At 50.0% G+C, this 14,767-nt stretch overlaps 2 protein-coding genes across 3 annotated transcripts in view; one reads left to right on the forward strand and one right to left on the reverse strand.

Annotated features, from left to right (window-relative positions):
* DELE1 (DAP3 binding cell death enhancer 1) overlaps positions 1–6,696 on the forward strand; it is a 46,000-nt gene extending 39,304 nt beyond the window's left edge. The window contains exons 13-14 of one of the 2 annotated variants that reach the window (XR_013346808.1): positions 2,951–4,310; positions 4,429–6,696. The gene's annotated coding sequence lies outside the window, so the exon portion shown is untranslated. Of the gene's footprint in view, positions 1–2,950 lie in introns of both variants that reach the window. The other variant, XM_077823650.1, reaches the window with a different exon arrangement.
* PCDH12 (protocadherin 12) overlaps positions 4,595–14,767 on the reverse strand; it is a 33,686-nt gene continuing 23,513 nt past the window's right edge. Inside the window, exon 5 of the mRNA XM_077825331.1 lies at positions 4,595–4,956. Coding sequence (XP_077681457.1) covers positions 4,595–4,956 — 362 coding nt within the window. The remainder of the gene's footprint in view (positions 4,957–14,767) is intronic.

Genomic DNA, 14,767 nt, shown 5'->3' on the forward strand with positions numbered 1-14,767 from the left:
GCCAACCCCGGGCCCCAGGTCCTCCACTCTGACTTGGCCCAGGGGCCTGACCACATGCATTCACACATCCCAACCCAGCTCAGCCTTCATGCTTTGTGAACTGGGCTAGCGCCTCACTGACTCTGCTGGCCTGAAGGCCTTGCTGGAGGCTCCCCCTCTGAACACCAATGCTGGAGCTGCACTTGGCTCTCTGGTCCATCCCCGCCCTGCACTCTCTGGCAATGTCTGGCACCATGTCATGACTTGCCACCAGGGCTGCAGGTCACACAGTGGCTCTGCACACACAAGTTGCAGCAATTTAATTATATCAGTTAAAAGCTGATTAAGTCAAATGGATGCTGATCTCTGCCTGTGCCTGTACATGTACCCACACAAGCTAAGCTGATACAAGCAGGATTTAAGCTGTGTTAAGAGAATCTGCACACAAATTGCACTGGTTTAATTCAGTAGCAAATTCTCCCTGCAGTCAAACTGGTGCATCTCTGTGTGTAGGCCTGGCCTCACGACAGCAGCTATCCCCTGGCACCTGCACTCAATTCCAGCCTCCATTCAGCAACTGCAGGGTACAGGCTCCCCCTTTGTTCCCAGAGCCTGTGGCCTTGCATTCAGGGCCACTCAGTTTACTTGCTCTTCCTTTGTGAGGCAGGATGCAACTGGCAGGAAATCCCTCCGACGGATTTCCCTACTCTCATAATAACCAGGGCTGTTCCTGAGCATCATCTCCCTGCTGTGGAGGTGGGAGGAGGGGAGGGAGGAAGGGGGAGCTGCACCCACCCCCTTCCTTTGTTATAGGACTCACGGGGTGTGGGGGGTGAAAGCTAAGATAGGGGAATGGAATTAATCGCTTTAATTCACTAGTTTATTGTCATCTACAAATAAGTCCAGTGGCTACATGCAAATAGTGCAGGGTGAGGAAGCTGTGTCTGTGGGACGCCTTCAGTCTGAGATGAGAGCAAGCCCTCCAGTGCTGAGCTCCCCCACAGCCACAAGCACCTCCCCTGTAGCTTGTAAAGGAGTTCAGGCCTGTGGCTGGGCCAGAATTTGCCTCACAGTCATTTGGTTGCTGAGGAAAAACAATTTTGTTTTCAGCAGTCAGCAAGTAGTAAAGAATTAGTGGTGTAACTAATAACAAGATGGTGCGAGCAGCGAACAATGAGCCCCATCCTTCAGGTCACTGTTGTTTGCTTCCAAGGACCTTTGGACTTTTCTTAAAGTATTTTAGAGAGTCCAGTGTTAGAAGAATTTGATTTTTGAAAAGTTACAGAACTCCAAGTGCTAGAGACTTTTTGGTTGCATTGCTCCATCACCTGAGCCAGCCACACCATGTAGAAGGCACTCTCAAGGGGATGGACAGTTGGGAGCAAGTTCCATGCCCCAAAATGACTTTTCATTTTCGCTTCTTTAAATTCCTCCCCCCAGTGTCTATTCCTGCTGTGGGTTGTTATGCACACACACACAAAGCAAAGCTTTGTAACTGCTGTGCACATGGGAAAGGTCGTGAGAGGGCAGGGCAGGTGTGGGCATTCACTCGACAATTTTGGCCCTGTGCTGGTACTAAACAGATCTTTGCCAGCTCTGGGGAAATGCCATTACATAAAGGGGAGTCAGAAATGCAGTTGTTTTGGAGAGCCCACCTCAAAATTTGTAACAAGAGAGACGCTAAAGTGGAGCTATCAGTACATCTAAACAGAAAGTGCTGCTTAGCCTTAACTAGGCCCCTGGCCATTGCCAACAAGCAGCCTCCAGCTCCAGATTACAATCACCTCAGTATTAATCTGTCTGGTGGAATACTGAGTAGGTGACAACTGTCAAATATTTGGGCAGTGTCAGTGCTGGAGGATGCTCAAAAGACATGGACACTCATATAGCAGAAGCTACAGCCATGTTTTAGGCCCTTCAAGTGGCCTCTGGAGATGTTGGGACATAAGTTTACCACAAAGCTGTAGGTCTATCGAACTATGGTTATACCAGTTTTATTGTATGGAAGTGAAACATAGGTGCTGAGGAAGGCTGAAGAGCATGGACTGACGTTTTCGATTCTAGTCATCATCATCAACTGCTCCTTATTTAAGGCAGGACAGGATCAGAAATGGGCAGGGGTTTGGTTTTGACAGTTATCTTGGTATGGTCATGTCAGGATGGAAGAGCAACAAATTCTGAAGCACATGTACCAAGGAATGCCATGAACTGGCTGGCAATCACATGGGTGCCAAAAGCTTCAGTGGTGTGATAAGACTGCCAGTGATGGACAAACTGTGAATATCCAGCCAGACCAGAGATCAGTTTTAGTGGCGCCTGATCTGCAAGGAAGCCAGCCCTACCCAGGGCTCATCCACTCTCCGAACAGCCCTATGGCATATGGCTCACCCCACTCCATAAATACATGCCCCCAATACTTAGCTCCCTCTTCTCCGCCATGTTCTAGTTCTCACAAATGCACATGCACACCTCTAAAGCTCACCATCCACCATGACTCACCCTCTGGCTTTCACACTTCCCATGGTTCACCTGCCCTCCCATACCCCTATGGCTCATCTGCCTCTCGGCTTACTCCCCATGGGTCACCTGCCCCTCCACGCCCCTCTGGCTCACCCCCCATGGTCTCACCCCCTCATCTCTATGGCTCACCCCCCTCCACATACACTAACCCCTTAGCACTGAGTTGAAGATGGTCACTGGGGTGAAGCTTGTGAACATAAGAATGGCCATACTGGGTCAGACCAAAGGTCCATCCAGACCAGTATCCTGTCTACCGACAGTGGCCAATGCCAGGTGCCCCAGAGGGAGTGAACCTAACAGGTAATGATCAAGTGATCTCTCTCCTGCCATCCATCTCCACCCTCTGACAAACAGAGGCTAGGGACATCATTCCTTACCCATCCTGGCTAATAGCCATTAATGGACTTGTGAGTGTGTATTTTTACAGCTGGGTTTCCATTGTGCTTTCCAGGGTCCTGTGCTCTGCTGCCTTCCTCCTTACTGGTCAGCTGATCTCCAGGCTGGGCTTCTTGCTCCCTCACCCCCTGGCTGTATGCTGGACCCTGATACACTGCAGCCTGGCTCCTGCCCCTGTGGGAAAGCTGGGGAACAAGAGGCGGCTGTGGGTAGTTCCCAGCCAGGCAGGGACACACAAACCACAGTGTTAGTCATCTGGTGCAGCACCAAGGGGGATGTGGGAGAGAAATGCTGCATTCTAAGACATCTTGGCAAAATGTATTAGTCCACAGCTATGGAATCATAGAGCCCATGAACTCTGATTGAGAAGAACAGGGCAAGTCTCACCTCTCCAAGCTGTACTTTCAGTCTCTCTGAAGATTCAGGCAGGCATTACTGTATCAGTTACACTTAGTCACATTTATGAGGTTTTTGTCACAACCATAAAGGCTAAAAACATTTTTATTTTAAATAAAATTGAAGATTCTGGAGCCTGATCCTGCGGCAGTGTGGTGAATTCTGCAGCTGGGGTCTTGTCTGTGAGCACAGGGTTGCTGAATTTGGGTCTCAGAATGAAATTTGTGTGTGACTGAGTGAGTTCTGTTTTTTCTCTAGCACAATCCATTCTGCCCTACCCAGATTGGGAGGAAAGGGCCTCGTGACTTATGACCTCTGCAAGAGTGTCACTGCCTGTCAGACACCCAGGTTGCTCCAGTAACTGCAGCATCTACTGCACTTGCCATAGGGTTTGTTGCACAATTTTCATGTCCTCCTGCTCCCAGAAGTGAAAGCCCAGGACCAGCTGGGATGTAGGGCAGATTACAGTATGGTAAATGCTCTCCTAAGATACCTTCCCATGTCCTTGAAAGAGGAATGCTGGGCCTGAGGCAAATGGATTGGAGGTGGGAACAGGCCGTGAGCAAATGGCAGGGCCAGACCATGAGCAGGGAGGAGGGGCCCAGGTCATGGGTGGAGAGATGGGGCTGGGAGATAGGCCATAGTCAGAAAGGAGGAGACAGATGGTGAATGGGAAAGTGGGACCTGTAGCTGGGCCATAGATGGAGAGGAAGGGCTGGGGGGCTGGGCCATGGGTGGAGAGGGAGAGATGAGCTATGGGCAGGGCAGGTGGGTCCAGATGCCAGGCTGTCAGTGGGGACTGGGAGGTGGGACCAGACACTGGGATGTGGCTGGGGAATTGGGGCAGGGAGATGAGCTGTGGGCAGAAGTGCAGAAAGACTGGGCTGTGGGCATGGAGGGGTGGCTGGGTGTTGGGCTATGGGCATGGAGGTGTGGCTGGGCACTGGACCATGGGGTTAGAGGTGGAGCTGGTGCCAGGCTGTGGGTGGGAAGGAGAGGCTGGGTACTAGGCTATTAGTGTGCAGAGAGATGGGCCTGGTGGCAGGGCAAGGGCAGGGAAGCAGAGCTGGGATATAGGGGGTGGAGAAAGGGAACTCCTTTGGCAGGGACCAAGAGATGGAAGGGGATTTGGGGGAGGTGCAGTCAGACAAGGGAAGTAGGAGGGCAGATGCATCTATGACAGTCTATTCAGGTGTGGTTCATGCTGGAACTGTTCACCAACATCATCAGTCGCTATTTTTGTGTGCAAAGAGCAGTGGTTCTGTTCACGTGTCTGCTGCAGCCGTCAGCCTTCCCACATGACCTACACAGCAGGAGCATCCCCATCAACCCCAAAGGGCTTGCTGCATGCAGACAGCTGCTGCAGGAGCCCCGAGGCCGTTGTTACATGGGCCTGTGCTTTCTGGGATAAGATCATTTCAAATAGGGTGCTCATCTCAGAGAGGAAAGTGCTGGCCAGTCTCGTCCTGGCTGTGTTTGGGTCAGATCCAGTAACTTTGCCAAATGTCTCAAAGGTTCTTGGTTTATCCCGCCCTGCATCTTCTTGGTCCTGAGAAGAGTGCAGAGAATCAGGAGAGAAAACATTGTCCTTGTAGCTGCTGGTGAGGGACAGGGAGAGCCGAGCCATCCATGAAGGGTCTGCCGTCAGCCTCTCCAGGGCCAGCCCTGCAGGGAGCAACACACCAAAAAGAAACAGATGGTGAGAGCTGGGGCTGAGCAGTCCAAGGGAGAAGAAATTAAAGACTGAGGAAAGTGCCCTGGACCAGCTGGGAGAAAGCTGGGGGTGGAGGAGAGGGAGCATTCCTGACTCCAGGCTTTCAAACCTTGTGAGTCAGCCAGCCCCAAAATCATGAAAGTGGCTTAAAAGTAATGAGATTTTAAAATAAAATAAATGTGGAGCCTCTTTGCCTTGGTAGTTTGGAGTTTTTAGTGATCACATTTTGGACTTTATTTCAGAACCACAAGGGCCGAGGAGCATTTATTCAATTAGAGGTGAGATTCTGGTGTCATCACATGGCTCCAGCATCTGGGATCTTTAAGGAAAACACCAAATAGCATGAGAGTCACTCTAAAATGGCAGGAGGTGGCATCACTGTAGTAATTGTGTGATTACCACACAGCTCTTTTACAGTCAGCAGTCCCCTAGAAAAGTTCTTTCTAAAAGGGTGGCTCAGTTTCATCCACTTAGCCAGGCTGCCTGTTAAAAAGAAACAGCCAAATCTCTGTGTTTGGCTACGTTGGCTGTGTTCTCATGTGTGATGTGCCCCCAACCAGTGGCTGGTCCACACTGATAGCAGCCTACTCTTGCTGCCAGCAAAGTTGTCAAAGGTGGAGGATGGAGCTCTAGAGTTCAAACCCTGGTAAAGGCACAGGACAGGAAAAGAGTCAATGGAGATAGCCAGAGTTTGGAGTGACAGGAGGATAGAGGATGATTGACAGAAGACTGCAAGTAAGAGCAAAGGATGAGAGGACTTGCAGCCAGAAAGAACTGGAGGAGGAAGGCCAGAGAATTGCACCAACACCAGGAAGACACAGGTCTATGTGACTGGGGACTCCCTACTAAGAAAAACAGGCCTGTTACCATAGCTGATTTAGGGAACAGAAGGGTGTGCTGTATGCTGGGAGCTAAGATATGGGATGTGGTCCTGAGGCTGAAGAGGATCCTAATGAAAGCAGGAAAGAATCCACTGACTGTCGTTCACACCCTATGCACTATTGTCATAATCTTTTTGTACAAACTATGCCCTGTAAAGTGTCATTTGAAAACTTATAATTTGCTGGTCAGGATTATGTTGAAAAATGTGTGGTAACACTGTATGTGAAGTTATAAGATTCCCCTGTATGATGTTATTAATGTGTTACAACTCCCACAGCCCTGCCCAGGCAGAAGTGAGGTCTGTCCTAAACAAAGGAAGTAATGTGTGCTTGCCTTGCTTTTAATTTAAGCAATAAGCAAAGTCATCAAGCAGGGAGAGAAACAAACGAAGTTTCAACAGGTGAAAAAAAACAGCAGGGACTATCCTGCCACATAGACTCTTTGTCTCCTTGGTCTCAGCCAGAAATGTTTTTCAAGAGGGCGACTGGCATTATGAAAAGGAGAGACAAACAGCCCAAGACACCCCCCTTTCTCTCTCTTCCTGCCCATTACATTCTCTGCACATGAGACGACAAAAGGGAAACAGCTGTTGGACTCTGGGAGAGGGGTCCTGACCTGAGAGTTTCGCCAGTAATCTACTGGAGCATGAGCTGAAAAAGTGTGCTTTGCAACTGAGAGAGTTTCTTAAGTAGATATTAGTAAGTGTTTTGTCTCTATTTTTCTTATAACCATTTCTGGCTTTTATACATTATTGCTTATAGACACTTAAAATCTCTCTTTGTAATTAATAAACTTGTTTTACCATTTTATTTAATCCATTGAGTTTTTTAGTGTCTGGGCAACTATTTAATGTAATAAGATGGTATAATATTACCTTAAAACACTAGTCACCAACCGGTTAATCACGATCTCCAGCAGTGCAGTGTGGCTGCCACTAAGGCAGACTCCTGGAAGCGGCCAGCATGGCCCCAGGGGCGGGGGGACAGGGGTCTCCCTCCATGTGCTGCTCCTTCCTGCAAGGACTGCCCCCGCAGCTTTCCTGGCCAATGGGAGCTGTGGGGGTGGTGCTTCCAGTGGCTGCAAGGGTACGTTGGCCCCTTCTGGGAGCAGTATGGGGCCAGGGTAGGGCCAGGGCCTGCCTTAGCCTCACTGTGCCCACCACCAACCAGGAGCCACTGGAGATAAGCACTGCCCAGTGGGAGGTCACACCCCAGCCCTGAGCCCCCTCCTGTACCCCAAGCCCCAGGCTTGATGCCCCCCCAGAGCCAGCACCCTATGCCTCCTCCTGCACCCCAGCATTCTGCCCCAGCCCTGACCCCCCCTCCCAGAACCAGCATCCTGTACCCCTTCTCTGCCCTAGCCCAAAGCCACCTCCTGCACCCAAACTCCCAGAGCCTGCACCCAAACACTCTGCTCCATCCCAGAGCTCCCTCCTGCAATCAGATTCCTTCCTAGTGCTTGCACCCCTCGTGCCTTCTTGCACCCCAACCTCCTGCCCTAGGCACAGCTCAGAGCCCACTCCCACACTGCAACCCCCACCCCCCAGCCCAGAGCCCTCTCCCGAACCCCAACTCCCTACACCAGCCTGGTGAAAGTGAGTGAGGGTGGGGGAGAGCGAGTGATGGAGAGAGGGGAGGATGGAGTGAGTGGAGCGGGGCCTCGGGGAAAGGGTGGGGTAGATCCTGGGTTGTCCTTAGATTCAAAAAGTGATCTTGGGCGTTAAAAGGTTGGAGACCACTGCCTTAAAAGAATAATGGACTTAATATATTTATGCTTTCCAGGAGAGGGCTAAGCAATACAGGACACATATTTCTGGGGGGGTAATCCAGGACTTGTGGGGTGTGCTAGGGTCACCCTGCAGTATAACTGAGACTGGTGAGAACCAGAATGTGGCTGGCAGGCTGCAGTTACACACAGACACTCAAGGGTTGACTTGCCTGCTGGAAGGCTGTTCGTGAGTGGTACTGGTGAAAGCTACTACAGGTATTGTAAGGCAGCCAAGGTTGCAGGGCAGGAGTGACACAGCCCTTCATCCACCACCAGTCTGAATTGTGCCGCAGTATGTCACAATTTGGGGGAGGTGGTTGGGAGATGCTCATGTAATCTCTATGTCTGATTCTAATATTGAGTGAGCAGAAAATCAAGTAAAAGAGGATATAGCACTTGAGAGAGGAACAATAGTTGGTCGGAGAATGGACATCAAGAGGAAAGATAGTATCCTTGGTATTGGCACTAACAGTCAAGTAGGTGATATTGGTGGTAAAATGACTGTACCCAATTAGGTGAGGAATTTGGGCACAGCGAAGCAGAAACCACTAAGATGTCTGTACACCAAACCAAGGAGCCTGGGTATCAAAATGGAAGAACTAAAACTACTGGTGCAGAAAGTGAAACCCATTATTATCAGGATAACAGAAACATGGTGGAATATGGTCATGACTGGAGTACAGGTATTTGAAGAATGTGGGCTGTTCAGGAAAAACAGAAATAAAGGCAAAAGTGACGGAGTCGCATTGTATATTAGTGATGAGGTCGACAGTAAAGAAGTGATGGAATGGAATTGTGTGATTATGTGAGACTTTAATTTCCCAGATATAGATTGTAAGACAAGTGCTACTAATGGTAGGGCCCAGATATTTCTGGATGTGATAGCTGGCAGATTTCTTCACCAAATACTCACTGAACTAACAAGAGCTGATACCATTTTAGATTTAGAATTGATACCTAGTGAAGACCTCATAGAAGAACTGGTTGTAGAGGACAGCCTTGGTTCAGGTGATCTGGAGTTATTCAGTTTAAACTTAAATAGAAATAGGTCTGCCACTAGAGTCCTTGATTTCAAAAGGACAGACTTTAAAACATTAAGGGAATTAGGGAAATGGACTGAACTGAACAAATCAAGGATCTGAATGTGGGGGAGGCTTGGGATTGCTGTAATCAAAGTTGCAGAAGCTATCTGAAGCCTGCATCCCAAGCAAGGGGAAAAAATTTGTAGGGAAGGATTGCAGACCAAATTGGATGAATAAGTATCTCTAACAGATTATTGAGAGAAAGTAGAAAACCTACAAGGAATGGAAGATGGGCTGGATCAGCAAGGAAAGCTACCTCTTTCAGAAAGTGAGAACTGCCAAAAGCCAAGCAGAGTTGGAAACTTAAACCAATAGTAAAAGGTTCTTTAGCCATATAAATAAAAAGAAATCAAGGAAAGAAGTAGTGGGGAACTGCTAAGCATTGAGGATGGGGTGGAGATTAAAATAATCTAGGCTTGGTCCAACACCTAAACAAATACTTAATCTCATAAGAATGCCCATACTGGATCAGACCAAAGGTCCATCTAGTCCAGTATCCTGTCTTCTGACAGTAGCCAATACCAGGTGCCCCAGAGGGAATGAACAGAACAGGTAATCATCAAGTGATCTTCATCCAAGAATATTAAAGGAACTGGCATATGAAATAGCAAGCCTAGTAGCAAGGATTTTTAATGCATCTGTAAACTCGGGAGCCGTACCCTATGACCGGAGACTTGCTAATATTGTATCCATTTTTAAGAAAGGAAAAAATAGTGATCCAGGAACCTACAGGTCTCTTAGTTTGACTTCAATTGTATACAAGGTCTTGGAACAAATTTTGAAAGAGACAGTAGTTACGAACGTAGAGATAAACAGTAATTAGGATAAAATACACCATGATTTTACAAAAGGTGCCAGACCAAGCAGATTTCTTTCTTTGAGAAGAAACTATTTTTTTTTTAGACAAAGGAAATCCTGTAGATCTAATCTAGATGTGGTGTGTGCCCTAACTGCTGGGCTATTGGTTATCATGGGGTGGGTGGGTGGGTGGAACTCTGTGTTTGTTTATGAAAAAGAGCTGATCAGGCTTAGATGCCTAACTCCAGGAGAGAGTTCACGGCTGTGACTTGCAAGCAGAGATAGGCACCTAGACCGAGATCCATAAAGGGTCGCAGGTGTTGTCATGGCTGGCAGGTGACCCGGGGGCTTGGGGAGGCTAGCCCCTGGCCAGCTCACCCCTTTTGCCTGGGGCCCTGCCCCCTTCCCCCACCAGAGCCCCCTATCAGCCCCTGGCTTCCCAGCCCCAGAGCGCCCAGCCCAGAGTACCTGGCAGGCAGGTAGGCGGGCATCTGAGCACAGTGGGCGGGCAGCACGACCCCCAGCACTGGCTCCAACTCGCCAGAGTCCCTGGCTGCAGGCCAGCCCTCAGTAACAAAGTGCTGGAGCTCTCCCAAAAGTGGGGAGGGATGGGGGATCCCACCCAAGGCGAAAGCAGCCCACTGCCTATGTCTCAGCCCCCCTGCCCAGGGCAGATGGAGGGACTGAGGTTTCACACAGCTGCCCATGCAGCTCTCCCTGACCTGGCTCCGACCAGGGTGAGGGGACTCAGAGCCACAGCCCAGCCATGGTAAGAGCTGGACGGGCAGCTGTGGTGGACCCTCTACCTGCCCGTAGTGCGGGGGGCCTGAGCAGCCCCCAGCCCGCATCCCCATCCCATGGGCTCCTCAGCCTAGGAGCGGGCGGCCAGCAGCGCACAGCCCGGGACCCCAGCTGGTGCTGGGAGGGGGAGTTGGTGGGGCTGGCAGGCTCCTGAGCTGGCTCTGATTGGTGTGTCCCTGCAAATCTGCGCCTGCTCCTGCCACAAGTGCCGACTGCGCAACTCTCATTGGCCGGGAACCGCAGCCAATGGGAGCTGCAGAGGCAGCACCTGCGGGTGTGGGCAGCGCGCAGAGCCCCCTGGTCCCTCCATCTAGGAGCTGCAGGGACTTGCTGGTGGGAACCAGGGGGTCCCTCCCACACAGGTAAGCACTGCGCCACACCCCAAGCCCAACCCCCTGCCCCAGCCCTGAGCCTCTCCCACATACCCAAACTGCTGTTGGCCCAGGGGCTTGCCTGACTGCAGAAGTCACAGAGGTCAATGAAAGTCATGGAATCTGTCATCTCTGTGACAGACAAGCAGCCTTACCCATGAGAAGTGGAACTGGAGTCAGAGGGCCCATGTTCCCTGGAGGGACTGTTATTGACAGGACACCAGTAAAAGAGGAGTGTGCGAGCTGTACTGGGAGCAGCTCAGCCACATAGAGCAGCGCATCGGCTTTAAATAAAGTTCCATTTATTCACTGTAACCTTCATTGGGCTTCTCTTTGCAAATAAAACATGGTGGCAGCATTGGAGCAGTGAGGTTTGTGCAGTGCACTAGGGTTACCAGGTGTCCAGTTTTCAACTGGAAAGTCTGGTTGAAAAGGGGACCTGACAGTGTCCGGGCAGATGTACTGACTGGACACGAAAAGTCTGGTTACCACATGCAAGGGGTGCAGAGGGGAGTGGCAACCTGTTGCCTGGCCCTGAAGAGGCAGCTCCTGCAGTAGGATGCATGTACCAGCTTGGGTGAACCCTTTGAGGAGCACAGTTTGCAGGGCTGCAGCAGAGGACGGATTGTGGGGCCCCACGGAGAGCGGGTTAGGGCATGGAATGTTCCCCGCGAGGCAAGGAATGCAGGCTGCACCACCAGGCAGCACTTCCTCTGGCTGCCTCTCAGACAGCTCCAGGGTCGGGAGGGCGCGAGCTGGCGTGGAGGGCTGCTGGGCAGACAATACAGAGGGAGGTGGGAGGCTGCTGTCCCGGAGGGCTGCACCTAGCTCGCCAGTGTGGCTGCCTGGCTGCTCCCTTGCAGCTTCAGCACTCTTCTGACCTGCATTACCAGGAGGCCTGCTGGAACTGGGCTTTGCAAGTCCCTTGGGGCTGCTCATGCTAGAGTTGAGGGGGCAGAGCAGCAAACGATGCGGGGAAGAGGGGAGAGAAGTGAGTGTGTGGGGGGGGGGGGGAATAGGGCCTTGAGGGAAGAGGCCGGGCCAGGAGGGTGTACAGTTCTCAGACATTAAAAAGTTGGTACCCCTAAGTGCAGCAGCTGGAAGTGTGAGCCATGGAGCTTGGTCTGGGGTCCCCCTGGAGTCTTGGGTTTTGCAGTCCTAACCCAGCAATGGACCTGGTGGAAGGAGGAGTTCAAGCTGTATGCAGACCTGGCCATCCAGGAGGACAACAACAGCAGGAAAGTAAAACTATTATTAATAGGGAACAGCTCCCCACTGCCTCAAGCCTGGGAGCCTTGGGGAGCTATTGCTCCCCAAAGCAGAATGAAACTGTGGAGTGACATGGGTTTTTCACTAGAGACCAATGTGAAGGGGAGGGAATGCACAAGTTGAACAAGACTGACAGAAAACAAGCTTTTCAGCACTGATGCAGGAACAACAACATAAAATTCAACCCAGAAAATATGCAACTCAAACAGGATGAGATGAAATACATTGCGCATCTGCTCTCAGCAGAAAGCCTGAAATCAGATCCCAACAAGACTGAGGCAGAAACATGCCGGCTCCAGTGTATGTGAAAGAAGTATAGAGCTTCGCCGGAATGATACCTTTTCTTTCAAAGTTCTGTCCACACCTGGCTGCAATAGCAGAACCCATAGATCAGCTCATAAGGCAGAAGATTGACTGCGACTGGGCAGGTCCCTAACAGCAAGTATTTGACATGTTGTAATACATGAGAATGGCTACTCCTGTCATGAAGTACTGTACGAGCTGTCAGGAAAGCCACTGGCACTCCAGTGTCATGCATCAGAGAAAGGACTGGGTGTAGCTCTTTTGCAGGAGCAGCTGGTTGCTTATGCCAGCAAATCCTTGTCAGAGGCAGAACAGGGATACATTTAAATAGAAAAATAGCTTCTGGCGGGGTATTTGGAGTGGAGCGATTCCATGCAATCCGACCACAGCCCCCTAGTGACAATCCTGGTAAAGCCCCTTCTCAGGCCTTGTCCACCCTAGCAACTTACATTGGTACAAGTGCATTGCTCAGGATGTGGGAAATCCGCCCCCCCCCCGACTCCCGAGCAATGCAGTAACACCAACCTAACTCCCAGTGTAGATGGCGCTATGTCAGTGGGACGGCTTCTTCCGTTGACATTGCTACCGCCTCTCAGGAAGGTGGAGTAGCTACATTGATGGGAAAAGCCCTCACTGAAGCACTACAGCAGTGCAGCTGCAGCTTTTTAAGTGCAGACAAGCCCTTAGTGCTATAAAGAGGTTGCAGCACATGTTTATGCATCTCCAGCACTATCAGGTAGAGATCAGTTGCTGTCCAGGATGAACTGGTGTTGGCTGATACCCTGAACAGGGCATGTACAGCCAGCATCAGCAAGTTGAGAGAGGTAGATAAGGGCATTGATTCCATTAACATGCTGCACTGTCTCTGAGACTCAACAGTGAAGCTGATGGAAATCAAAGAGGCTATGGAAAAGCACATCCAACTACAGGCACTCCCAGTAGGGTGGCCAGAAGGCAAAAGCCAAGTACAGGTAGGAGCAGAACCATATTTTCAAAGGAGAAGGACAGACACCTCTTGTTTCCACCTCATTACAAAGTATTTCATAAACAAAATACATGCCTCACACCTGGGCATTGACAACTGTCTTAGATAGACTCAGGAATATGTTTACTGGCTGAGAATAAATACACAACTCTCTTCCTTGACAGAAGGGTGGGGCAACTGTCAGTCATGTGATAACTGCCAGCAGAAAGAGGCTGTTACCACATCCAATCATGGGAAAAGGTGGGAGCGGACTTATTTACCTTCAAGGAAAAGCAGTACTTGATTACAGTGTATTTACACTTAAATTTTTGGGAGGTCAGGAGTCCTGCCTCATTCAAGAAGCAAGGCAGTGATAGGAAAACTGAGACAACTTTCTGAGATATGGTATTCCAGACACTGTATTCCCCATCCAGACCCCAGTTTGCCTCAGAAGAATTCATAGATTCTAAGGCCAGGAAAGGACGTTGTGATCATCTAGTCTGACCTGTATAATACAGGCCAGAGAACTGCCCCCAAATCATTCCTAGAGCAGATCTTTTAGAAAATCATCCAACCTTGATTTAAAAATTGTCAGTGATGGAGGATCCAGCATAACCCTTGGTCAATTGTTCCAGTGGTTAATTACTCTCTCTGTTAAAAATTTACACCTTATATCCAGTCTGAATTTGTCTAGCTTCAACTTCCAGCTGTTGGGTTGTGTTATAGGTTTCATTGGTAAATTGAGGAGCCAATTATTAAATATTTGTTTCCCATGTATGTACACATAGACTGTAATCAAGTCACCATCTCTTTGTTAATAGATTGGACTCCTTGAGTGATCACTGTAAGGAATTTGCATGCAAATGGGAGTTTGACCACCACAATGCCTCCCCAGTGCACCCACAGAGTGAGAGGAAGATGGAATCAGCTATGTAAACTGCTATGAGACACTGGGCATGTCTACGCTTAAAATGTTTCAGTGGCACAGCAGCAGCTCTGCAGATGCAACACTTTAGAGCTTCGGTGCAGACACTCACTACGGTGATGGGAAGGGTTCTCCAATCGAAGTAGTTAATTCATGTCCCTGAGAGGCAGTAGGTCGATGGAAGAAATTCTTCATAAAGCGGGACCTGCCCCTCTCCCCCACCGGATTTTGAATGGGTCCCCATCTGAGAGGCCTCTGAACACACCTTTTGGATTTGACGCCTGCCTTTATCTTCCCCCAGGTCGTGCATCACCCTGGTGCATAAGCAGGAGACGGATGTCTAGAGGCCTGGAGTGGTGCAGCCATGTGCATCCCTAGATGCAAAAACTTAGGCATCTAGGGGACTTTTACCATGAAAATGTAGGCTTGGGTTTGGTGCAGCTGAGTGGGGGTTTTGTGGCTCACAAAATGAAAACTTAGCTACCTAAATACCTGTATGGATCAGGCCCTAACTCCCTTTGGGGGCAGGGCATAAACCCCACACCTCTCCTCAACATTTCCCACTGGCTAGCTTAGGGGACTCCCCACTCAGTGTGCTGG

The sequence above is a fragment of the Eretmochelys imbricata genome, chromosome 8 (genome assembly GCF_965152235.1).
Source record: "Eretmochelys imbricata isolate rEreImb1 chromosome 8, rEreImb1.hap1, whole genome shotgun sequence".
In the NCBI taxonomy this organism is placed as follows: Eukaryota; Metazoa; Chordata; order Testudines; family Cheloniidae; genus Eretmochelys; species Eretmochelys imbricata.